This window comes from Oryza glaberrima, chromosome 2, assembly GCF_000147395.1.
Source record: "Oryza glaberrima chromosome 2, OglaRS2, whole genome shotgun sequence".
In the NCBI taxonomy this organism is placed as follows: domain Eukaryota; kingdom Viridiplantae; phylum Streptophyta; class Magnoliopsida; order Poales; family Poaceae; genus Oryza; species Oryza glaberrima.
In genome coordinates this window covers 30,378,750-30,402,177 of record NC_068327.1, presented here as the reverse complement: position 1 = coordinate 30,402,177, position 23,428 = coordinate 30,378,750, and the positions used below count along the sequence as shown (strand labels likewise).

At 45.8% G+C, this 23,428-nt stretch overlaps 6 protein-coding genes and 1 non-coding gene across 11 annotated transcripts; 2 read left to right on the top strand and 5 right to left on the bottom strand.

Moving 5' to 3' along the window:
• Nucleotides 1-1,535: 1,535 nt before the first annotated feature.
• On the bottom strand, nucleotides 1,536-2,458 carry LOC127762414 (uncharacterized). Its single transcript, XM_052286924.1, has one exon. It carries the CDS (start codon nucleotides 2,381-2,383, stop codon nucleotides 1,700-1,702), a length of 684 nt encoding a protein of 227 aa, XP_052142884.1. The 5' UTR covers nucleotides 2,384-2,458; the 3' UTR covers nucleotides 1,536-1,699.
• Nucleotides 2,459-7,727: 5,269 nt separating this feature from the next.
• On the top strand, nucleotides 7,728-11,213 carry LOC127762417 (membrane-anchored ubiquitin-fold protein 3). 2 transcript variants are annotated; one of them, XM_052286928.1, is made up of 3 exons: nucleotides 7,728-8,127; nucleotides 9,680-9,847; nucleotides 10,685-11,213. In XM_052286928.1, the coding sequence occupies exons 1-3, from the start codon at nucleotides 7,995-7,997 to the stop codon at nucleotides 10,738-10,740; spliced, it is 357 nt and encodes a 118-aa protein (XP_052142888.1). In that variant the 5' UTR covers nucleotides 7,728-7,994; the 3' UTR covers nucleotides 10,741-11,213. The 2 variants fall into 2 exon arrangements, with proteins under 2 accessions (XP_052142888.1, XP_052142887.1); XM_052286927.1 differs by having other exon boundaries at nucleotides 9,680-9,850.
• Nucleotides 11,214-11,638: 425 nt separating this feature from the next.
• On the top strand, nucleotides 11,639-14,262 carry LOC127762408 (tRNA (carboxymethyluridine(34)-5-O)-methyltransferase). 2 transcript variants are annotated; one of them, XM_052286917.1, is made up of 3 exons: nucleotides 11,639-12,078; nucleotides 12,259-13,380; nucleotides 14,001-14,262. In XM_052286917.1, the coding sequence occupies exons 2-3, from the start codon at nucleotides 12,362-12,364 to the stop codon at nucleotides 14,083-14,085; spliced, it is 1,104 nt and encodes a 367-aa protein (XP_052142877.1). In that variant the 5' UTR covers nucleotides 11,639-12,078; nucleotides 12,259-12,361; the 3' UTR covers nucleotides 14,086-14,262. The 2 variants fall into 2 exon arrangements, with proteins under 2 accessions (XP_052142877.1, XP_052142876.1); XM_052286916.1 differs by having other exon boundaries at nucleotides 11,640-12,078; nucleotides 12,355-13,380.
• Nucleotides 14,263-14,533: 271 nt separating this feature from the next.
• Nucleotides 14,534-16,925, bottom strand: LOC127762404 (pentatricopeptide repeat-containing protein PPR5 homolog, chloroplastic). Its single transcript, XM_052286912.1, has 2 exons — nucleotides 16,489-16,925; nucleotides 14,534-16,160 (listed from the first exon to the last, which is right to left on the bottom strand). The coding sequence occupies exons 1-2, from the start codon at nucleotides 16,804-16,806 to the stop codon at nucleotides 14,991-14,993; spliced, it is 1,488 nt and encodes a 495-aa protein (XP_052142872.1). The 5' UTR covers nucleotides 16,807-16,925; the 3' UTR covers nucleotides 14,534-14,990.
• A 164-nt stretch (nucleotides 16,926-17,089) lies between these two features.
• Nucleotides 17,090-17,161, bottom strand: TRNAW-CCA (transfer RNA tryptophan (anticodon CCA)). Its single transcript has one exon. It is a non-coding gene; the product is annotated as a tRNA-Trp (tRNA).
• Nucleotides 17,162-17,979: 818 nt separating this feature from the next.
• Nucleotides 17,980-19,616, bottom strand: LOC127762412 (ATP synthase delta chain, chloroplastic). Of its 3 annotated transcripts, none has more exons than XR_008015524.1 (2): nucleotides 18,679-19,615; nucleotides 17,980-18,298 (listed from the first exon to the last, which is right to left on the bottom strand). XR_008015524.1 is itself a non-coding variant. In XM_052286922.1 (2 exons), exon 1 carries the CDS (start codon nucleotides 19,526-19,528, stop codon nucleotides 18,797-18,799), a length of 732 nt encoding a protein of 243 aa, XP_052142882.1. In that variant the 5' UTR covers nucleotides 19,529-19,616; the 3' UTR covers nucleotides 17,980-18,284; nucleotides 18,754-18,796. The 3 variants fall into 3 exon arrangements, 2 of the variants coding, with proteins under 2 accessions (XP_052142882.1, XP_052142881.1); XM_052286922.1 differs by having other exon boundaries at nucleotides 17,980-18,284; nucleotides 18,754-19,616; XM_052286921.1 differs by having other exon boundaries at nucleotides 18,754-19,615.
• A 2,051-nt stretch (nucleotides 19,617-21,667) lies between these two features.
• On the bottom strand, nucleotides 21,668-23,357 carry LOC127762406 (uncharacterized). Its single transcript, XM_052286914.1, has one exon. It carries the CDS (start codon nucleotides 23,010-23,012, stop codon nucleotides 21,864-21,866), a length of 1,149 nt encoding a protein of 382 aa, XP_052142874.1. The 5' UTR covers nucleotides 23,013-23,357; the 3' UTR covers nucleotides 21,668-21,863.
• Nucleotides 23,358-23,428: the final 71 nt, after the last annotated feature.

The following is a 23,428-nucleotide window of genomic DNA, read 5'->3' as shown; positions in this document are numbered from 1 at the left end:
CATGCACATGTCAATGTGTAGGATCAAGAGTGAATTATATCTCTATAACCATTTGTGTTGTGACATGAATTTTATTCATCAAACACTACCACTACCATATAAACCAAGTTCTATGTAGTATGGAAACTACAAGCACTAATAGATAACTCAAATACCATAGCAACTAACTAGATTAACCCATAATATTATTATCCCAGGTAGGGACCGGACCGTCGCTGCCTTTGGAGCTTCTCTCGCTTCGTCTACGTCAGGGACGTGGGGTGCCATGCTGCTGCACCTAGCTCCAGCGCTCCAGGCAGGGCCGCCCGGCATGCGTGCACCTGCTGTTTGACAAGGACGACGTCCCCGTGCCCACCGCTTCCCGGCCTGGGAGCACGCCGCTGCACCTGGCCGCCCACGTCGGTAGCCTGACTGCATCCAGAGATGGCGCGCTGGAGGGAAGCGGAGATCGAGCGGGCGCCGAGGAGGCAGAGATCGCACGCCGCATATGCGTCGATGGGGAAGCGGAGGGAGCATTGCGGGATCGGCTGTGGTGTGCGCCCACAAACCGCGTTTTTTATCGCCAGGGCCTGCTGCAATCGAGCGGTAGCGCGTCGAGAAAAGTGTATCGCCCGACGACAGATTAGTCGCCCGCTTCCTTCTCTCTCATCTATTCTCTCTTCCCTCCACATAGGAATAAGATGATGTGGTATACTTTTGTAGCCCACCTAGCCAGCTTATTGTACCTGCTCTTAGCAGGGCTGTTATGATTAGAAGGTTTTCTTATATTCTGAGAACTTTTAATCGACTCTGCTGCTCCGTGAATCCCTTTGGAGAAGCAGGTGGCCATTGATTCGCCAGCACAGCTTGAAAGTTGACAAGAATCATGGCTCGAGTCCTTCCCTGTGACGTATTTAAAACCTTCGCTTTCCCGGGTAGCTGGCTGGGAAGACGGCCACCTGGCTATTTTCTGGTTGCCACAGCCATTTGCACCCGTGAAAATAGAAGCTAAATTCAACGCATTTAATCTTTCTTGGTCAATGGTCAGATATCCTTTTTATTTCTTTTTATTTCATTTTTGGATAGAGATCTTTGCATTTCAGACAGGAAAATTTTTATGCGTGCAAAAGTCCCAAACACTATACACCATATAAAGACCTATGAAGTTACACCATACAAGGACCTAGGAAGATTTTCTAGAAGATAAAAGAAGATATCGATAATAAAGAGTCTTATTGCAGGGGATAAAAAGGATAAGATATTTATTTATTTATATTTTATCCGGGAAGTGTTCGTGCACGTTTCTTCATGTCAAATACTCAAATACAATACTTGATCAATGCATGTACGCTTCTTGATGCATCATGCGTGCCAGGTAGCTAGATGAAAGCTGAAAATTGTTTTATTATATTAATTATTATCATGTTAATTTGTGCACGTACGTCTAGCTCTGCACCTTATATAATTCAAATGGGTCTAATTAAACACCTAAATCACTGTGGCGTGAGATTGATCGTTGACTTGAAGAATTTTTCAGCAATCATGGGACTAATCAACCTGCATTTATACACATGGACCAAACAAATCTTTGTTGGCTGTGTGTAAATCTTTATGGTTTGTATAGCTAATGACAGATATTTGGTGTACTATGTACATTTACAACGTGTCGTGCCCTACGCGTACAAATTTAACTACAAAAATTATCCTACTTGTTTATATCTCAGTGCACCATTCTTAGCCTAACGATCTGATGCAGTGAGGTGCTCCCGATCGAGTGGTACTTGACCACGTCCTCGAAGCATCCAATGGATGGCGGCGATGGCGGAGGTGGCGCCGTCGCCGGCGCCTTCTGCATGTGGCCAGGATCGCATTCTCCTACGGTTGCCGCCGCTGTCGACGTGTCGCTGACCGCTTGCGTGACATTGACAATGTCGTCGTCGTCGTCGTCCTCTTCCGCCGGCGACGGACACGGGTAGAAGTCCTTGCTCTCGACGAGCTGCATTGTCACGCGCCCGCCCCGGCGGCGCGCGCGGATGTACTCGTGACGCCGCCTGGCGCCGGCGGGCGCTTCGGTGACCACGAGCCTCCCGTCTTTGGTGCACGTCCGCCTCATCGCGCCCCGGAGCGACGGGAGCGGCGGCGGCAGCCGGCGCATCATCCCCCGGCGCCCGTACGCCACCCAGCACCCGTCCTCGCCGTCGTGGACGTCCTCCTCCTCCTCATCATCACTGCAGCCGTTGCACTGATCCCCCTTGCAGCTCGTCGTCGTCTCCTGGTGAACCGCGACGATCGTCCGCGTCACGACGCGGCCGCGGCCGTAGCCCGCGGCATCGGCGACGAGGAGGGATCGGAGGCCGAGGCTATCACGGTCACGGGCACGGCAAGGCAATCTCTGCGCGGGCATCGATCGGATCGGTGTATCTGGCTCGGCCGATCGATCTCGGCGCGAGCCCCGGGTTGACGCGGAATTTATACGTGGGGGCGGAGGAGGAGGAGGACGCGTTTACTTTACTCTCCGAGATGGCAGGAAGAGGACAGTCGCGGCGCCCGTGATGCCGACCTAATTAATAGGCCACCGGCCCGATCGACCGAGCAGTCGTCATCGATCCACCGCTTCCTGATCTGGTTTTATTTGATTACGCTGCGTTGGAGCTTATCTTATCCGTCCATTCGGTTGTTAGATATTGCTGCGGAACGGATAGAGGCGGATCGGACGGCTGTGAAGCCTGTGCTTGCACGTACTCCCTCCGTCCAAAAAATCTCAACCTAGAACTGTGATGGGACATAATCTAGCATGTCTAGATACGTTGTACTAGATTATATCCCTTTATATCTAGATACGTTGTACTAGGTTATGTTTCATCACAGTTCTAGGTTGAGATTTTTTGGGATGGAGGGAGTAGTGGGCAAGATTGGTATACGGCGCATGGTGAGAAAGGTAAGGCTGATCTTTAGGATTTAGCTATGGCCTATATACTTATGCTTTTAATTATAGGCCTTGCTAACTTCCGCTATATATGCATTGGATTGCTTCAGCCCATAGCTAACTTCCGGCCCAGAATAGTATATGGGCCTGAGCTAGAGTGAGGCATTTTTTTTTGGCAAAATTTGCTACAGGACACTTAAAAAATCGTGTAATTGGCTGGGAGACACTGTAAAAACGAGACACGGCAAATGGACACTACAAAAATTATGTAATTGGCTATAGGACACCAGAGACAATATTTTATAATATCCGAATCAAAAGAGGCGGGAAATTTTTCAAAATGGCAAGATTGCCCCTGGCTCCATCTTCCTCCACCTGAAATCACACACAAAAAAATAGCAGGGAGCAGCCGCCGCGCGAGGTTGTCGACGGCAAGGGAGCGGGTAGCGGCGACCGCGCGCCAGGAGCGGCCGACGGCACGGAGGCGGACGCGGTCGCGGAGGGAGCGCGAGGCCGGCGGCGTGGAGTGCGAGCAGGAGGCGGCCACTGTCGTCACCGTGGTTTGAGCGGCCATCGCCGCAGCCCAAAGCGCCGATGCCTCGCCCTGCCGTTCCTCCTCTGCCGCCCAACCATACCACGGCCACCACGTGTGAGCGTCGCCACCGTCGACCAATCCATGGACAGAGCTCCACTTTTCTCCACACAAAACCGACCCCCTCTCTCTCTCTCTCTCTCATGCCGTGTCAAGCCAGCCGCCGGTCGATCTCCTTCCTCGGAGCCTCACCGGCCATAACCTCTCACCATTAGCCTCGCCTCGCTGAGGAGAACCCATTTCATCCATTTCCCCTTTCCCTTTGCCACCACTTTGAACCATCCACCCAACCTCTCTCTCTCTTCCCGATTCACGGCCTTGCACTCGTCGTTCCGGCCATTTCCCTCACTCCCTCGACCTACTACCACCCTCCCTTGTTGTGCCGCACTCGGGAACATACTCCACCGCCAGCGTCGTCGTCTCCCGGCTACCGGAGCACCAGCGCCCTTCTCTACCTCCTCTCGGTTCCCTGGAAAGAGGCAGAGAAGAAGATGACGGGAGGAAGAAGAAGAGAAAGAAAAATAAAAAGGAGTAGAGAAGGATTGAGAAAAACAAAAAGAAAAAAAATCGAAGGGTAGAACCGTACTTACACGGTTCTTTCTCTCTCCAATTTCTTCGGATATAATAAAATAATCCCGTGGGTGTCCAGCGGCTAATTACCAGTTTTTCGTGGTGTCCTATAGCAAATACACGTTTTTGTGGTGCCTCACAGCTAATTACACATTTTTTGAATGTCTTGTAGCAAATTTTGCTCTTTTTTTTTTTAAGATAGGTTGGATTTGGATCGGTCTCTGTCAATCTCAACTCTACAGAAAGCAGTTGCTGCGAAGTGTGACAAGCGTCTAGGTATTCAGTTCAGTTCAGTCAATCACAGCTACCATTTCAGAATTCAGACACAAACATTTCATCGCAAGAGAATGGACGGGTACTCTATAAAAATGTGGAAACACGAGTTGGTAGACCGACGTTTCACCCTGCTACTGAGAAGGCAACGATCATCAAAAAGACCCGAGCTTATGCCACAACTCGACAGTTGTCCGAAACCACCGACCTAATCATGGCACTGTCAAATTCAGAGACGATCAAATCAAATCAAGGCGTCAGAAACACAAAGCATCTTCCATTAACCTCCCTCTTCTCCATCCACAACGAAACTTGCTCGCCACAGCACACAACGTTAGCTTGTCGTTGGCGGTGGATCACCAAATATCTCGAGTCTTATTGTCTCTCTCACAGCCCTGGTATCCTCTGTGAACTGATGCTCAAACCAGTACATGAACAAAGGTACTCTATTTCTTTGCACTTTTTCTATCATAGTTATTTACCACTTGTCTGAAAAGTTACACTTTCATCTTGTTTTCTTCTTGTAGAGTATGCATCTTACCATTCTAATCTACTCATACTTACCGGCATGAATGCAAATTGATTACATATGTAGTGGAGCTTTCAACTCTCACTTAGTAGGCCCATGACTCCACTACTGCTAGTAGCAGAGAAAAAAGCTGTTTCAGAGAGGATTGTGCATAACAGCATAAACAATAATTGGCCATTTGGCATATATCTCAGGCACACTAAGCAAGCATGTTTGCCACTAACAGACCTGCAGATTTGCAAGATAGAGACAAACATCACGCAGCATTGCAGCATCAATATTTACTGCCAAATCATTGGGGAATGTAAAGAAAAAGAATTATACCAGGGAAAAAGGGGAGAAATGGTTAGTGGAGTAGAGCACCTAAGATGCACACCCAATCATCAGTTAATGAGGCAGAATTCAGTGTAATGCAAACTGCAAAACTCTTTTCTGAAGGCTCAGAGGTAACGGATCAGATTCCAACTTGCATAATAGACAACAGGGGTGATGATTTTCAGTTGAAAACGAATGAGATGTTGATCTCCTGGGTAGATAAAGACAAGTTGTGGTGTCTTGATGAAGACTATTATAATTATAATTATAGTAGGAGTACCAATTAGCAGTATTCAGAATACCAGCTAATTAGGTAGGTTGGTGTCATCCCCCGTATCAATTCGAGCATAGAAATTATCCATTACTTCTGGTAACCTTCTTTATGTGATTACTTTTATCTCAGCTGCGTGAGTGCATGTAGCATATATTAACATTTTAATTGTCACATTCATTGATAAGAATATACCATCACCGAATTTGTTTTCAATGCTGATTAACATACTAGTCAGGAACCGGAGATAAGATTGAGCTTGAGGGGGTTTGGAAACTGACCCCTACACCCTCCATTAAAAAAACAAAATTCTGATTACGAATCTAAATATATATCGTGTCTAAATTCGTAGCTAAAAATTATTATTATTTATGATGATGTGAGTATATATGTAAGTTAGTATTTGACACGAGAATTCTACAAACTTTGCTTGCACTGCATCCTTCTATCATTGCTTGCGGTGGCGAAAGCAAGTAGTACGGAATCTAGAGCCCCACTATATGACACTTCGGTGGTCTTTGCCACTAAAAAACAGCTCCTTTCTACCTGAAACCGTGGAAATCTTTGCAGTGGCTCGTTCTAATTCAAAGTTGAGCGTGACAATTTGTTCTATAGTACCAATTATTTTTTCAGGTATTCGTGCACTATTGCTTTGATTTCTTTTTTTCTTTATATATTATAAAAATAAGAGCAATGCAGGTACATGCTTTTATTCTTGTTGCTTATGAAACTAATAGTAGTACTTGGCATTTAGCCAAAAGAAAAGGGAATAGTACTTGGCTGAGACAACATCAGTATAGAAATTAATTGGAGAGCGACATGTATAAGATTCAGTTCCATTATTTCGGGAAGACCTTGTAAATCATTTGTGATATATACAAAAATTACCGGAGTCTTTGCTGTCCTCCAATCATAATTATACCATTTTTTGATTGCATCATACGATAGAACAAAGAAACCCAACCACTGCATATGTATGCCGTTTTGTCCGTGCGTTCAGCTGTGCGGTTACCACGTCGTGTCTTCCCTTTTTGCTTGAAATTTCAGGTTTGTCATAGTTGGTGTAGCCTGGACTTTTTTCAGATTTCACTCCTGTAAATGTATGGATATGCACATAAGCAAAATCGTGTTTCCTAGTTCAGCCGAGGACCAAATCACCAAAAGATACAGTAGTAAGCCTGACAAATGCAGCCTTAACAAAGATTCAGCTGTCAGATGCTTTGCCTGCCAGGAAATGTTAAGCAGCTGACCTCGAATAATTGGGTGCTTCCTTCGTTTGGTTATCCCTGTCTGTGGATTGTTACCTGAGATTCTGAGAATATACAAACCATATGCAAGTCTCATGCAACTATCAGATGCTGTATGGATGGGAATTCTACTATTTTCTAATTGTGTTAGTTGATCCGTAAGTCAAAGGAGAATTCTAATTTCTAATCGTATTGGTTAGCAAGTCAGAGTATTAGCCAACCTTCTCAGACTAGCTAATCACAAACTCATGACCTCTAATGGGGTGCAGGTGCCAGTTTATCACCGGAAAGTGCAAACAGTAATTACCCTGCTTGAGAACCAGAGACATTTAGATGAAGAGACGTGTCAAGATTTTTCAGAAAAAAAGAGTTGCGTCTGGTGCTCCACATTTTCACAACAACTGTCATGTGACAACGACCATCGTTTAAAGAAAAAGCTCCGTGCTTCCGTCTCCGACCATTTCAACCTCCAAGGATAATCTTTTACTATCTGTATTAAATCCATTTACTATCTGTATTAAATCCATTCATGTGCTACCCTTTCAAAACTCAGGAAGAGAAGTCATTTTGACGTCAACAGAAGAAGAAAGAATTAAGATTAACTTTTTTTTTTCCTGACTGGAGATGTAAATAGCGTGCAAAACTCATCCAAGCTGCTAAAAATATGCATCACGCGTGTGTGTTTGTTCAGAATCAAACCAATCTTTTGTACCAGTACAACCACTTCCAGCGAAGCCAGCAGCTAGAGTAGCAATGTATGCGCATGAGCTCAGCCGCAGCAGCAGTGGCGCAGGAGAAAAACAGGGGAGAAGACGCCAACGACGAGGCAGGTTCACGCGGTCAAACCAGCCGTCGCCGACGTGCAGTTCCGACGATTGATTCCATCGTCTCGGGCATAGAATTCCCCGCCTGCTTCTCACTTTCACAGGTCGCAACCATGGATGGCTCCGTCTCCGTCTCCGTCTCCGTGCTAGTGGAAAAAATAATTGAGGCTTCTCGTTGGGTGTATCTGTTAAATTACCGAGGAAGGAAGCCCCAGTGTGCCTGTGCCCCCTCCTCGTCTTTCGTCTCTTCTCTCCTTCCTTCCTCCCCTTCTCCTCTTCCTCTCCTCCCACCGAGTCGCCGCCCTCTCGCTTTCAACCCCCACACGGAAGCAAGAATTGTTCATCAAAACCCGATCTTTGGCGTGGCCCCGTGGATTTCTTGCGATCTGTTTGGTGCTATGGACTTCTGATCCGGGGTTTCTTGGATCTTGGGGAGGAGGAGGTGGGGGGCGGCGATCTGGCCAGGAGATGGCCGGCGGGAAGGAGCCGATCGAGGTCAAGTTCCGGCTTTTTGATGGTACGGACATCGGCCCGAGCAAGTACGACCCCTCCACCACCGTCTCCGCGCTCAAGGAGTTCATCCTCGCTCGGTGGCCGCAAGGTGAGAGGCAGAAGATTCCTGCATCAATTCGATAAGAGTACACGGATTTTTTTTTCTTTTTTGCCCTGATCTGCTGCATCTTTGATTCGGTGAAAGCACACGATGGCTTGTGATAATTCTTGATCCCATGTAGTTTCTTGGATCATGTATATTGCTTTGTGTTGCGCCGTCTTATTTTTGCGTGGTGTTTATGTGGGGCGTTTTTTTTCTCCTTTTCCTACCCTCTCTTTCCTATGGTTTTGCTCGTGTCAGATGAGTAGACGACTGTTAATTGGTAATCTGTTCTTCTCTGAATGGATACGGTGACCAACTGAGTAGCGCGTAACTAGTTCTTTTCCCCCTTAGCTTTCTAGAACTGGATATGCCATATAAATACATCGTCAATCGACAATTCCCCTTCTCAGTGTATGTTTATCATCCATGAAAAATCCCGACCACACGAATTCGGATATTGCCAGAATTATATTTCTGCTAGTTTGTGGCAGAAAACCCCCCAAAAAACACAGTTCAGGAAATGATTTGGATCACAAATAAGTGCGATGAAGGGCCAAACAAGAAAGAGGGTAGTCTTCCTATGTCCTATAAAGAGTAAAGACACAAAGAAGACGGCACAATGCCATGTTAATAACAGTATTATGCCTTTTGTATACCTATTTGCTTTCCTACATTATCTGAAGGTAGTTCTGCTAGCACTATAGAACTTAGCACATCTTTGGTCCTTTGCGTCAATATGATTGCTGGGCCATTCACAAGTAAACGGTAAGGATGAACTCTGGACACCGACTGTGGTGCTAATGTATCATTTTTTTGGGTGGTGAAACCATCAGGACGGATGTGACGATTTCAACCACAGCTGTATTTCTATTAACACTATGGAACACATAAATGATTTGGTTGTTTGTACACTTAAGCATAATGATCAGCAAGGGCCAAATTTGTCATGTGGCACATTGAAGTTACTGACAACCACCAGAATCTTTTGCATAGTGCAACCTTTTGTCTGGCTGATGTTTTGCCAAAAAAGATGCTGCTGTATAAATGGATGTCCGTTTACATTAATTGGGACCACCGGAGAAAGATTTGGTGTGTAGAATGGAAAATCTAATAACTGAGGAAATGGATAGGCCAACAATTGTAAAAAAAAAAAAACCATCTGACTATCACACTCAGACAGGAGTTCTTTTCTTGATGTGCAATGCTTGGCTGAGGTGCTCCTTCCTGAGTAAACTAGAGCATGTAAAATTGAATCCTTTGATCCTTTCCCAGTTGAATCAGTGTCTGCAAGCAAGATATTCCTCCTGCAGTACTTTTACCTTCATTGAACACACACTGCATTACAAACTCGAAGGCTGGAAATGGTGCAATTTCTTTTTTGAGATACTATTGATTACAAATGAGAATTAACATTTTCTGGATGTCCTCAGATTGACCTGCATTCTGAAGTTCTCTTTGTAATTTTGTAAAGATTCAATTTCTTCATAATCCATACTTGTTATCCTTATATTCCAAATTTATTTTATTAAAGGGATTGTTCTTTATCTTTTTATGGCAGATAAGGAAATAACTCCAAAAACTGTCAATGACCTGAAGCTCATTAATGCCGGACGGATATTGGAGAATAACCGGACACTTGCTGAGTCCCGTGTTCCAGTAGGAGAGGTTCCAGGAGGTGTAATTACAATGCATGTGGTAGTACGCCCTCCACAACCCGACAAAAACAGTGGTATTGCCGCCAATTTTGTTTCTTTTTTTTCACATTGTTTTTCTGGCTGGACTGATGGCCTATTTCGCTTCTCCGTTGTCACAAAACTCTATTAAATTCAACGAATGAAATTATGCTACAGCTGGGTATCATTCTAAGAATGTAGTGTCCTGTCCTCCAAAGATGAACATGTATAGGGATAGTATCTGTAATCTGAATACAGTGTCCCACAAGAAGAGCCCAGCCCTTTTTCCAATAGCGGTTTGTTCCTTGTTTTATTTTGTGTAGGGTTTAATTGATCAAGGTATATTGTTTGGTCAATTACTTGCATGGAAATTGTAGAGCAGCTGAGCTGGTGTTTCCTAAGTTGATAGAGGCATGAAATGAATATTTCGAGTTCTTTTCGCAAATTAACACGCTTTTATGATGGATAGGTCTATGGTAGTCTTGTGGCATAAGAAACTGTATTAACTTTTTTGATAGCTTCAGTTTAGATTTGTTACATGTTAGAAGATTTAAATAAGACAGTTTGGCGCCGTTACTTCTATAGATTGAAATGGGTGTTGGGTTGGTTCTCAACCATGTTTACACTTTGCACATAAAACTACAGCCTACAGATTCACAAAACCTTTTTGTTTATAGACATCTGGCTAGAAAATAACTAGTTATTCTAATGAACTAAAGTATTTTAAAACTACGATTCTGCAACTATTTTTGGTTTTGACTCTCATGGAACTATAATTCTGTTGTTTATATGGTAGTATTTGGCTAATTAAATGCTTAAAGCTTTCATCTAGACCAATTTGACACCTCTATATACACATCTATAATGTGTTGTTGGTTTCTCCTTTCCAGAGAAGCAGCTTGCGAATTCCCCCAAGCAGAACAGATGTGGGTGTACCATACTGTGATACGCCGCCTGCCTGATGATGATGTACAATGTCTAGCTCTAGGATTTTGTATCTGCTTTCCTGTGTTCGCAGCTCTTGTGAATTCATTTTGACATCCAATTTTAGAGCCATTCAAATCCTAGAAATATACATACTTTAACACCCGTCAAATATGCTTGGGAGCTGGAACTGAAGGTTTCTGGAGGATGCGTCATGGTGATCTTAATGTTGTAACGAGTGTGCAGAAGACAGGGATTGGATGCTTTCTGTTGTATAAATTGTAATGTGAAAACGAAAAAAATTCTCTCCTCTTCTTTTTCTTTTTTCTCTTGCCACATTGACATTTTATCGATTCTTTTTAGCACTGGTGTTTGTCATGTAAAACCAGAATATTGTACTCATATATGTAAGCTGAAAAAAGGGGTGTTTTATTCTGTTATGTGGACGGAAAAAGGAAAGAAAAAAAATAGAATCTGTCCTATAGTTATCCCATCTGGAAACACTTTTGGGCCAAATTTCTCATTATGCCAAAGAATCACTTTGCTACCATTTTCAACCCTTTTTTTTTTGGCAAAGTTAAAAAAAAAGTAGCTATATTTAGTTTGCTATTAAATTTAGTTAGTAAGTACATATACAATCTTGCTAAAATTTAACAATAATGCTAAAACTTGGTAAGGTTAAAAATGGTAGTAAAGTGAACAAGTCCGGAGATACCAAAAATCTGAGTTGCAAGATAGGAGTATGAATTTAACTTAACTTTATAGTGTCACTGACATGTGGGGCCTGGCTGCGATGTGTCGATGTGACAGCAACAGCTTTACGGCCCGGCCCAATATATCTAGCGGCCCATTTACCAAATACAATAGCATCTCTCCCGCTTGTTACAGGCCGTCCGATTCTGGCCGCTCGCCCATCTCTACCGTTGGTTTCCGCCGCAAGGCTCGCGCGTCTCCCGGGCTCCGCCTCCGCGCCGCTTCTCCGCTTGCGCGAACCCAACCCCGGCGACCCCGCCGCCGCAAAACCCTTCCACCCTCTGCTCTCTCTCTCTCCGGCTCGGCGTCGCGCGCGCCGTGGAAGAGGCCACCAGTCGCGGGGGCGCGGCCTCCCGTCGGTGATCCGACGGCGCTGTATAAGCGTGATCGCTTGGAGCGTCCGGACCCGTCGCTGGCTCGTGTGCGTGTCAGGGGTTTCTCCGGCTGTCCGTGCGGGTGCCCGTCCGGTACGGGATCCTCGGCCCTCCTCCGCTGTCTCCGCCGAGGGAGGAGGCAGACCGGCCGGTCGCTGACTCGCTGCATCGATTTTTGGTTTGGTGGAGTTCAGCCTTAAAGACGGCTTACGCCAGATTTGATCTCTTCCAAGGTTAGCTTCCGCTTTCCCCACTCTGGACTCGTAATTTCTGATAGGTTTGCTTGTGAACGGTTGAATAATTGAGTCTAGTCTTATCCAGAGCTTTAGGGCTCACTATCTGTTGTGCAGCGAATTTATTGTTAATTGTTGCATGCTGCTAATTAACCGTTGCCCTTTTCTTTGTTGTAAAAGGTTCTGCAGTCGAATAGTACCTGCGATTTCATTTTATTGAACGAGTTAGGCTTACCAGCATGCCAGTGTGGCTAATCTTCAGTTTTTCACACGTAGGATTTGTATGCTACAAATATTTTCGAGGATAGCAACACGAATCCCTCAACGAGTCATCTGTGCATCGAATTCATATAGTTCAAATTATCGAAGTACTAGCACAAGCAGTCCCATGAATTCAAATGAAATGCTGGGAGCTCAGGAAACGGTATCTACTGAGGGGAACAACAGCTGTTCTAGTGTTCAGTCCACTCCTGACATAGAGAAGAAGTATGTGCATCGTGTATATGATGCCATAGCCCCGCATTTCAGCTCAACACGCTTTGCAAAATGGCCTAAGGTTGCAGGATTCTTGAATTCGTTGAGGCCAGGGTCAGTTATACTGGATGCTGGCTGTGGTAATGGCAAATATCTGGGCTTCAATCCTGACTGTTTATTCATAGGATGTGATATAAGCCCACCACTGATTGATATATGTGCTGGGAGAGGGCATGAAGTGTTGGTTGCCGATGCTGTCAACCTTCCATACAGGGATAATTTTGGTGATGCGGCAATTTCAATAGCAGTACTGCATCATTTAAGTACTGATGCCAGGCGGAGGAAGGCCATTGAAGAGTTGATCCGTGTTGTTCGGAAAGGTGGTCTGGTGCTCATCACTGTCTGGGCTGTGGAGCAGGAGGACAAGTCACTTCTCAACAAGTGGACTCCCCTCTGTGAGAAGTATAATGAAGAGTGGGTTGATCCGAGCAGCCCTCCAGTGCGTAATCAATCCAATACTGTGCTTGAAAGCATATCAGAGACTGATGAAGACACAGGTGCAGTGAAGCAAAGGAATGATGATCTGAAAATAAGTAATGATGGTTTGGATGATAACGCCGATGTAACTTGCAGCAATTCCAACATTGATGAGCATCACAAAACCCAGCAGGAGTACTTTGTTCCTTGGCATCTTCCATTTCACCGAGCTGAAATTGGTGGTGCATCTGCTGCTGCTCTTGAAAATGGATTTGCAAAAAGAGATGACAAGAAGGGTACTGTGGTCTACAACCGCTATTACCATGTTTTTGTTGAAGGAGAACTTCAAAGGTGAAGCATTCTTACTCTGAGCTTTAGTATAAAATGCTCCTCTATTCTTTCTTTTTTTCATTTTCCCCAATTTTTTCTATGAAAATGCGTGAGTTAAGATATATCACATTATATATAAGTTCACCAGAATATCTCCATTTCATGTTGTTGACTGATGATTTGAAATTTCTATTGTTTGGCTTTGAGATATTTTCATACAGTTTAGTAGTTTACTAGTATCAGTTTTTGTGTTTAGCTATGCAACAATGGTATGATACACAATCCTTGCGATTCTAAAGTTTTTCTTTTACTCCCTCCGATTCATACTATAAGTCGTTTTGACTTTTTTCTTAATCAAACTTTTTTTAGGTTTGACCAAGTTTATACAAAAATTTAGCATCATCTACAACACCAAATTAGTTTCATTAGATATAACATTGAATATATTTTGATAATATGTTTGTTTTGCGTTAAAAATGTTGCTATATTTTTCTATAAACTTGGTCGAACTTAAAAAAGTTTGACTAAGAAAAAAATCAAACAACTTATAATATGAAATTGAGGGAGTATGTTTGATCTCTGGTCTTTTGGTTGGAAATATCTCCTATCTCTGGCACATTGTCTCATTAATTTCATTTCAGGTTAGTTGCTGGTATAAACAATGCAGTTGTTGTTGACCAATTCTATGACAAATCAAACTGGTGCATCGTTCTTGAGAAGCTTTGAACATGCAGCTAAAAGTGCCGGGGAGAAACTCATCTGGAGCCTGTGCCCTTGTATCTTTGTAAGGACTGCCAGTTGTAGGCGAGCACGGTTTTGCGCTCCAAATGTACGAGGCCTGACACAAAAAAACTGCATTATTGAATTTAGCATGTCATAATTCTCTATTCACTTGTTGGTGAAGATCACTTTTGCCCGTTGTCATCGCGGGAATCTTCAGGTTGATCTTTTCAGGATTGCCCAATTTTTTAGGGTCATCCGGATTTGCAGAAGTTTGTACTTATGTTCTCATCGAACTGGTGAATTTTGCAGGTTTGCTTGTCTCTCTCTTATGAGAGTATGATGTACTGTTGTCTGATGTATACGCTAATTGGACATTTCCGCCAGCTTTCACGCTTTTCCTGTGTACGCAATACGCCCGTAAGCGTGTTACAGACATGTTATTTCCGAGTGGCAAAATTGCATCGTCAGGATGCATCACCTGCGCAATAACGTCTTACAAGGTTGATAAACTGATCCATGTACAAAGAAAGGTAAGCTATCAGAACATGCGCACGAGATGCGAACAACAATGAGAAGCGATACTTCAGAAACCTCAAGGTTACTGACAGACAGAATTGCAGGCTTGCAGCTATACGAAAGAGGAGCTGAACAAAAAAGAAGGAAAAAAAAAAAAGAAACCCCTATGTTGATTTTACAACACAACTATGAAATCTACAAGACTACAAGCAGCATTAGCCGACGCACAAAAGATCTCAGCATTCACATAAAGAAAACTGCGTTATGAGCCAATCAATCGCTCGTATCTCCAAAGATACTGCTATAGACAGTTTTAGAGATAAATTAATTGCATTCTCCGTGCTGTCAGGCAACGCAGAGTATGAGCTTGTAAGAACTAACTGACCGCCCCATCACGCAGCAACTTGCCAAACGCTTAAATTTGGCTTGCTTGAAGTGTCAGTTCCAGAATTGTTTGCGGACTCCACATCTGGCTTGCTTGCAGAGTTTTTGCTGGGTACCGTCCGGGGTTTCTTGTCAGTGTTGCCAAATGCCTCCAAAGCATCCAAGAAGAACTTTTTATTTGGAACAATACCCTGTGAGTTCATCCGTTTGAGCAACTTCTGAATAAGCTTCTTGTCGTTTGCTTTGGTGTAGGCCTTGTAAAGCAATTTGTATGTGGAAGCACTGGGCACAGCACCTTTCTTAATTACAGAATCCAACAGCTGATCTGCTTCCATGGGCAAGCCGTTCATGCAGTACGCATCAAGCATTGCGTTCACTGATGACAGGTGTACATTATTTTGTGAGCTCACAAGCTCATCGAATATCTGTCTGGCCCTTGAGACACAATCACAATATGCATACATCATGATTAGACATTCTTGTGTCACATAGTTCGGTTTGAATCCCATTTCAGTCATCTTATCAAGCACACACTCTGCTTTCTCCCTGAGTCTCGCTTTCCCGTAGTTGGTTATCATGGAATTGAAAGTTGGGTGTGTAGGCTTCTCCTTTGATCGTAGTAAGCTCTTGAACACCTGCTCCATCTTATCGAATGCCTGCTTTCGCCCGTAAGAATCTATGAGTATGTTGAATGTGATTACATCTGGACGACATTGATTGCTTTTCATCCGTACTAGCACAGATTCCATCTCTGTGATCATGCCATTCTTCCCGTAAGCGTCCATGACTCCATTGTAGGTATAGATATCAGGAGAGACAGGGTTTTCATCCAGATCCTTAAACAAGATGTCTAGCTGTTTTGTGTCACCAGCCTGAGCAAAAGCTCTTAGGAGAATGTTATATGTCACAATATTTGGTTGGCACCTATCAATAGTCTTCATCTTTTCAAAATAGCCGAGAGCTTTCGCCAAAGCCTTGCTCTTGTCTCGCGAATGCAAATGTGCGCCGATAAGAGAATTATACACTGAAGTGTCCGGCCTACACCCACTGTTCCGCATCTGAGAGAACAGCCACATTGCCATCCGTATCTGGCCTTTCCTTCCCATCACAGATATCAGCTTCGAATATATGCCGTTATCAGCAACATACCACCTTTGTTTCTGCATCCATCTGAAAACCTAGCAAAATAGAAGAGCAGTAAGGAACCAGTAGATATGTCCAACTTACAGGAACTTCAAAATTCATCTCTTGTTGATCCACATCAACACCCTAAAATGGCACTTATGATAGCAATCAGGGGATTAGTACACAAAAGCAGGCATACTGCTAGTCAATTGTGATTTGAGTTGGGCTCATAGGCAAAGATTATATGTGACACGAAATGTAAACCATGGTAAAAGTCTCTCACTTTCAGTAGAAAGGCGTTGTTACTGTAGAAACCTAAAGGGCGTAAGGAGAAACAGGGTTTTTCACTGCTCGGGCATTGGGGCACTTCGCCATGCTCACCTCGAGACACTGGAGCCAGCCGTCGCGGCGGCCGAGCTCCTCGAAGAGGAGGAAGCAGTGCTCGGTGCGGACCACCTTCACGTGGCGGTCAAGCACGGCCACGAGCCGCTCCTTGCCGCCGCTCGTCCTCCGGAGGAAGAACCGCACCAGGTCCGCCGCCTCGGCGGCCTCGTCCGCCCCTTCCGCCGCCGCGGCACCCGCGCCCCGCCTCTTTCCCCTGGCTGCCGCAGCCGCCATGTGCCGCCGCGCGGCGGGGGCAGCGGCGGCGCCGTGGTGGCGCGGCGGCCACGGGCTCGACGTGGTAGGGTAGGCGAGCATCGGGTTAGGTCAAAAGGAGAGGCCCCTTAGGTTTGCATTGGATAGGGTTGGCCGGCGGCGAGTGGCGGCAACTGCCGTCGGGAGGGAGGGGCGCGGCGCGGGTGGGGGGAGAGGAGGCCGAGGGGATAGGGGGGGAGGAGATGGATGGATTAGTGCGATTTTGGACGGCTCAGATTATCGGCTTCGTACGATTAGTGTGAGATGGACGGTGAGGATTGAACAGTTACCAGAAAAATGAGGCAAAAATGAAAAGAAAAAAGGAGATCCGTTTGGATCGGGGATTTGAACCCGACGTGAATCGAACACGCAACCTTCTGATCTGGAGTCAGACGCGCTACCATTGCGCCACGGATCCTTAGTGATTACAAATGCTAATTACAAGTATTAATTAAAATATTAACTTAATGAGCAAGCACCTCAGCAGATCCTGCGCCTGAACTTTTGACGTGGGACGGAAGCACATTCCAAGTGAAAATTTGAATGGTTTTCGAAAATTAAAATTTAAAACAGTAAATTTGGTAGAAATTTGATCAAAATCTATCGAAATTTGGCAAAAACTGTCATACCGTCGAAGGTCGGGATTCAGCGCTCAATCAGAAAGATGAACCCTAATCCCTAGTAACACTTGCCACATGCCATGGTCATGGCTAAGGTTGCAGCAAAACGAAGAAATCTCAGCAGCAAACCTGGTACGCTTATAAGACGCTGCAAAACTTGAATTTAAAGCTTAATTTTAGAGTTGATTTTGAGAGGGTTTTTTTCATCATATTTTAGTTTTCAACAATGCTTTTAAACCACAAATAACACAGATAAAAAAAGTTTTACTTATAAATTAATTTTTTGTTTGATTGTGCTCCCTCCGTACTCGTAAAGGAAGTCGTTTAGAACAATGTTTATGTCAAAACTTAGGAATATAAATCATGAATAACTCTCAAGTTATTGAGTTTGAAAATGTAAAAATTATATGAATAGATTTGTCTTGAAAAATACTTTCATAAAAGTATACATGTATCAATTTTTAAATAAATATTTTTACAGAAACAAGAAGTCAAAGTTGTATTTTGGAGACCGTGTCGCTGTCCAAAATGACTTCCTTTCCTAATATGGAGGTAGTATAACGTTTTATGGCATATTACCCGACTTACATTGAAGCAAAAGTTCAGGGCACGCATAAAACGGAACACCACATGATATATTGATCTCGTTTATCAGATGAAAACAATGGCACTTTCTATACATATCTGCAAACTCTATCGGCAGGTACATAATGGAGGAGCAGCCTCGCTATAGTTTAGTATTTGAAGCAAATTACAAGGGCAACGAAAGAAAAGAGAATTACATTGGCTCCGGCCAAAAAATGAAAAGAAATGCAGAAAAGAATGTTGTCGTGATCGTCATATGTATTTGAGCCTCCTCCATTATATCTTCAGTTCTGAAGGGGATGAGGACCAGCATTCTTGACAAGCCTTCGAGATTCCCTGTGACAATGGAGCTGCAAAAGGATGAACACTCTGTCACTAATTAAACTGCATTTGCATATTAGATTGACAGGTTTGCAGATTATAAGAGCAGCCTCATGTGATCACAAAAGCCAAATTCCTTCGCCACTTTGCCCTAATGCCCTCACACTTATGAACTACTTTCAATGATTGTTTTCTCTGCTCCATCGCACAAGACAATCTTCTACAGTTCTACTCTGAACTTGGCAGAGCAAATCTATTGAAAACTTCCCCCATGAGGCCGAGACATGGAGCTAGTGAACGCAACACACGCTACTCTACAAATTCTGCTAAAAAAAATATGCAGGCCAAGATAATCAAACAGTGCAAATTTTGGAATCCAGCTATGTATTATTTCAGCAGTAATGCTTACCAAACATTCAACAATCACATGAGAGCAATGTATGTTGCACTTGCACAAGAGTAAGAGACAACAGGAGGAGAGGACCTAAGGGCCAAGGCAGCGCCGCCGGGAGGGTGATGGATGCCGATCAGACGTCGAGGGTTACTGCGGGCATCTCGAACTCGGAGGTGATCTCCTCGATCTGCTTCCGGACGCTCATGTCGATGAGGCTGGACCCGTCGCGGCCGTACTGGATGGTGAAGCCGGCGATGAGCTCCGGGTCGATGCGGGTCTTGACCCGGACGTTCTTCGCGCCGGTGAGATTCTGCACCTGCTGCGCGATCTGCGCGAGGTCCTGCGACTCGAGCTGCACGACGGAGGTGACGGTGGCCACCTCGGTGCCGGTGAGCGAGTTGAAGGCGTTCTCGAACTCCCGCACGATCTGCGTCATGAGGCCCGCGCGGCCGTTGTCCACCACGACGTTGAGGAAGTTGACGACGTGCGCCTGGAGCTCCGACGACTTGGCGATCTCGTCGATGAGCTGGGCCTTCTCGTCGCGCGGCACCGTCGGGTTGTCGAAGAACTCGGCGATGGCCTCCTCCGCGAAGATCTTCTCCAGCTTCTCCAGGTCCGACACGGTCGCCTCGAGCGTGCCGTTCTCCGAGGCCACCTCGGACAGCGCCGTCGCGTACCCCTCCGCCGCGGCGTCGGCGGCGGCCCTGCGCCTGGCGAGGTCCCCGCGGCGGCGCGGCGGCGCGAGGCGGAGCGAGGGGAACCCGCGCGCCGCGGCGCGGGCGAAGTTGGCGGACCGCGGCGCGGCGGCGGACGAGGGGGAGGCGGCGGGGCGGAGGGTGACGGAGGTGAGGCGGAGGGTGGCCATCTCGTCGGGAGGTGGGGAGTGGTGCGCGGCGGAGTGGTGGACTCGAGGAGTGCGGCTTGGCTTGGCTTGGCTTTGCGCTGGCTTGGGAGGCGGAGAGGCGAGAGAGGAAGAGAGGGGTTTGGGTGGGGGATGGACGGGCGGGATCTGCTGGTCTCCCGATCGGACGGTGGAGGCGCTCGAGCGCGCGGCGTGGCAGGAGGTGTGTGGCCGGCGGTGGGGATGATGCGGATAAGGAACGGATGATTGTGAGTAGGCTGATCGAGACGGGAGGATAGACAGACCGCCACTGCGGCAACAACGTCTACCCCGTCCATCTTATAAAAAAACCAATCTAATATTAGATATGACACATTTTAATACAATAAATTTGGACATATATCTAGAGACACGGTATGGAGATGAATCTGGATATATCTCTAAGGACACGGTGTTGAGACGGGCGAGCGGATTCTTCAGAGATGGGAGCATCACGAGAGGCTGCGTCACGGAAGGATGCTATAGCTAGAAAATTGAAGGGTTAATTGGATCCATGCCACTGCAAATGTGGCAAATCAAAAAAATGCCACTACTATTAATAAAATCGGATAGATGCCACTGTAATCTTCTAAAATTAGAACCATGCTACTCCCGTCACTATTTTCGGCCTCCTCTCTCACGTCGTCATCCTCCTCACTCACGTCTGCAAGGGGAGAAGGCGACGCGGTGCCAGCGAGCGGCGAAGATGAGGCGGTGCCAGCGAGAGGACGGGGAGAAGGCAAGCCGCGAGGACGAGAAGGCGCTGGCGAGCGGTGAGAGGTCAAGGCCGCCGTCGGCGAGGATGCTCGCGGGGAGGTCGTGGAGGGGCGCGGGGAGTGGGCGCAGTCGCCGGCGAGGACGATCGCGGAGGCGGGCGTGGCCACCGCTAGCGAGGACGATCACAGAGGGGCGCGGGGAGGGCGGAAGAGCTTGTCCTCTCGCCGCTCCTTTCCCATCCACTGACGTGCTACCCTCCTCCGGCGCCGTGCTGCCATCTATCGTCATGCTGCCGTCCTACAGCTGCCCATCCGTCATTGAGACGAGGACGACGAGAAGATGAAGACGGAAACGGTGGAAATCATGGAGTGGCATGGTTCTAATTTTAGAAGATTTACAGGGGCATCTACCCGATAACGTGAATAGTAGTGGCATTTTTCTGATTTGCCACATTTGCAGTGGCATGGATCCAATTAACCCAAAATTGAATGGGCTGTTCAGATTGATGCCAATTTTTGGTAAAGTTGTCAAAGGTGTGCATACATTTATTTTCTTGCTAAACTTTGATAAACACATGAGAAATTCTACCAAAATTATGATAATATTATTCTCAAAAAAAAATTGATAATATTACCAACTTATTAAAATTTTTGGCAATACAGGGTTTATTTTAGCAACAATCTGAACAGCCCCGTGGTAGGTTCTAGCACCCATATACAGTAGGACGGAACGACCCATCAGAAAAACTGTAAACATTGAATGTCGTGCTCTATGAAATCCCGTAGCATTTCAAAACATGGATACACCCTATCAAAGCCAACTCTATGCATTGCATTCTATCAATTTCCTCCTCCTTGCTGGGTTTTAGCTGTAGCCTGTAGACTTGTGTTAACACCATACTGGAACTCTCCATTTCTCTACCAAATTTTGTACTTCCTCCGTTTCACAATATAAGTCATTCTAGTATTTCCTACATTCATATTGATGATAATGAATATAGATAGATATATATGTGAAATGCTACAATAACTTACATTATAAAACGGAGGGAGTACATGACACCACAACTTCAATTCTTCAAAGCAGGACCATCAACTAAATATCACCAGCATTTCTCTCTCTTTTTTCTCCCCCAAAACAGGAGAAAATTTTCTGTGCTGTAAAACTGCTTACCTTGAAAAAGCAACTTCTTATTTGGTTTCCTATATAGATAATTCTACGGATGGGTATAACCAATAAACTCTGGTACAACCAGATCAACAAACCGGCGCAATTACTGAAGTCGTCAATGCACTAAACAGTAATATTCATGAGCTGGCTATAGATCTGTTCAAATCATACAGAAGCATCGGCTGACAAACAAATTGCAGCATTGCAGCGCAACTCCAGGCTAAAACATTCCTTAAGTAAGCATGCAAAAATCCTTGTGGTGTGCGAGGCATTAAAATGAGAACAAGAGTGCACTAAAATTAGATGTTTGTCTCAAAAAGCACAGATGAAATCACAAATACAGATCGCTAGAAATCATCTAAGAACTGAGCAAGATGTAAAATGCAGAACATTATCAAGTTCCTAGGCAGAATAAACCTCCAGCATCTCTGTTTTAGATTTCAGGAAACATTTTCCCTTCACGGGCAGCCAGATAAGCTTTTTCAAGTCCTGGAACAGACCTGTGGTATGGGAGAAGGAACTTCTTAAAAAAGCTCTCTTCAACTATTTTAACCATAGAGTAAAAATCAGTGTCTTTCTTCAGCAGGCCCTTTTCATTCAGAACCTTCATGACATGATAACGCGGCATCAGCCGTTTCTGAATGCTATAGCCGAGCAATGCTGGCCGGAGCACAATGTACTGAGGCTCCAACCCAACCTCCGCTTTCAGGAATTCCAGTGAGCGGCTCAGCTTAACTTCTGAGTATGTCAGGATTAGTGGAAACCTAGACACCGCAATGTGTAGCTGGGCATCTGAGCATCCAATAACCATCCTCAAGAAATCAAGTTTTGCGCTGACCCTCACTGGGCTGATGCCGGTAACAGCCATCAGGGCATACCTGAAACCAGCTGACTCACGGGGCATACCGAACTTGTCTGCACACGCCACAATTTCCTTGACATGCTCTGGCTGCATAATGAGTATCCTAGAGCCAGACATGAGGATCTTGGCAATATCACAAGTAGTTAGGCCGCACTGCTCCAGGAATGCAATGTTGGGCTTGACCTCACTCTCGATGTTGTTTCGCCGTAGAAGGGAGGAATTGTTCCGAAGGGCGGAGTGCACCCTGGGGTAGGAGCCCAAAAAGGAGAGGTAGAATTCAAGGCGGGAGATCGTGCGAGGATTGGAGAGGATGCAGGGGGCGATGGTAATGAGGCGGCCAATCTCGGGAGTGGATAGGCCGATATCCCGGAGCCGGGCTACTTGGGAGGTTAGGGTTTCGTCCACCTTGAGATGGAGGAACCGCGGGTACCGTGAGCTTGCGGCGGCGATGTCGTCTTTGGAGAGGCGGAAGTCGGCGAGAAAGGCGAGGAAGGTGAGGGCGGCGTCTAGATTTGAGGGTACCTTCTGTAGACGCTTCGAGGCCTTGAGGGCTTCGGCTCCGGTGAGGCCGCAGGCGGCGACGAGGGCGTCCTCGTCGACGAAGCGGGTGGGGGATAAGGTGGCGGTGGAGGCGGAGAGAAGGCGGCTGCTGAAGTGGGAGGCAGGGAGAGGGAAGGCGGCGCGCAGGGCGGGAAGGAGCTGCTTTTGGAGGCGCTGCATAGCGCCGGCGCGGCGGCGCGGCGGCGAAGGGTCGCGCCGCGAACGGACGGCGGTATCGTGCCCTGTGGTGAGGGAGATTTGGGCTTCAGTCTTCACGGGAAGAAGAAATAAGGCCCGTGATCGAGTTCCATCTTGGGCCTACGGAACACAATTTTAGCCCAAAGTACTGTAACCCATGAAATCCCGGATTTGTTGGGCCTACTCAACTCCACGGCATCCTTTTTCACTCTCTTTATTACTCCCTCCGTTTCTAAATATTTGGCACCGTTGACTTTTTAGCACATATTTAACCGTTTGTCTTATTTGAAAATTTGTGTGAAATATGTAAAATTATATGTCTACATAAAAGTATATTTAACAATGAATCAAATGATAGGAAAAGAATTAATAATTATTTAATTTTTTTTAACAAGATA

Coding starts and splice junctions, on each gene's coding strand:
- LOC127762414 (XM_052286924.1), bottom strand. CDS start 2,383: ATGCCCGCGCAGAGATTGCCTTGCCGTGCCCGTGACCGTGATAGCCTC.
- LOC127762417 (XM_052286927.1), top strand. CDS start 7,995: ATGGCCGGCGGGAAGGAGCCGATCGAGGTCAAGTTCCGGCTTTTTGAT. Junction 8,128..9,679: donor CCTCGCTCGGTGGCCGCAAG/GTGAGAGGCAGA, acceptor TTTTTATGGCAG/ATAAGGAAATAACTCCAAAA. Junction 9,851..10,684: donor ACAACCCGACAAAAACAGTG/GTATTGCCGCCA, acceptor TCTCCTTTCCAG/AGAAGCAGCTTGCGAATTCC.
- LOC127762408 (XM_052286917.1), top strand. CDS start 12,362: ATGCTACAAATATTTTCGAGGATAGCAACACGAATCCCTCAACGAGTC. Junction 13,381..14,000: donor GTTGAAGGAGAACTTCAAAG/GTGAAGCATTCT, acceptor ATTTCATTTCAG/GTTAGTTGCTGGTATAAACA.
- LOC127762404 (XM_052286912.1), bottom strand. CDS start 16,806: ATGCTCGCCTACCCTACCACGTCGAGCCCGTGGCCGCCGCGCCACCAC. Junction 16,161..16,488: donor GCTGGCTCCAGTGTCTCGAG/GTGAGCATGGCG, acceptor CTATTTTGCTAG/GTTTTCAGATGGATGCAGAA.
- LOC127762412 (XM_052286922.1), bottom strand. CDS start 19,528: ATGGCCACCCTCCGCCTCACCTCCGTCACCCTCCGCCCCGCCGCCTCC.
- LOC127762406 (XM_052286914.1), bottom strand. CDS start 23,012: ATGCAGCGCCTCCAAAAGCAGCTCCTTCCCGCCCTGCGCGCCGCCTTC.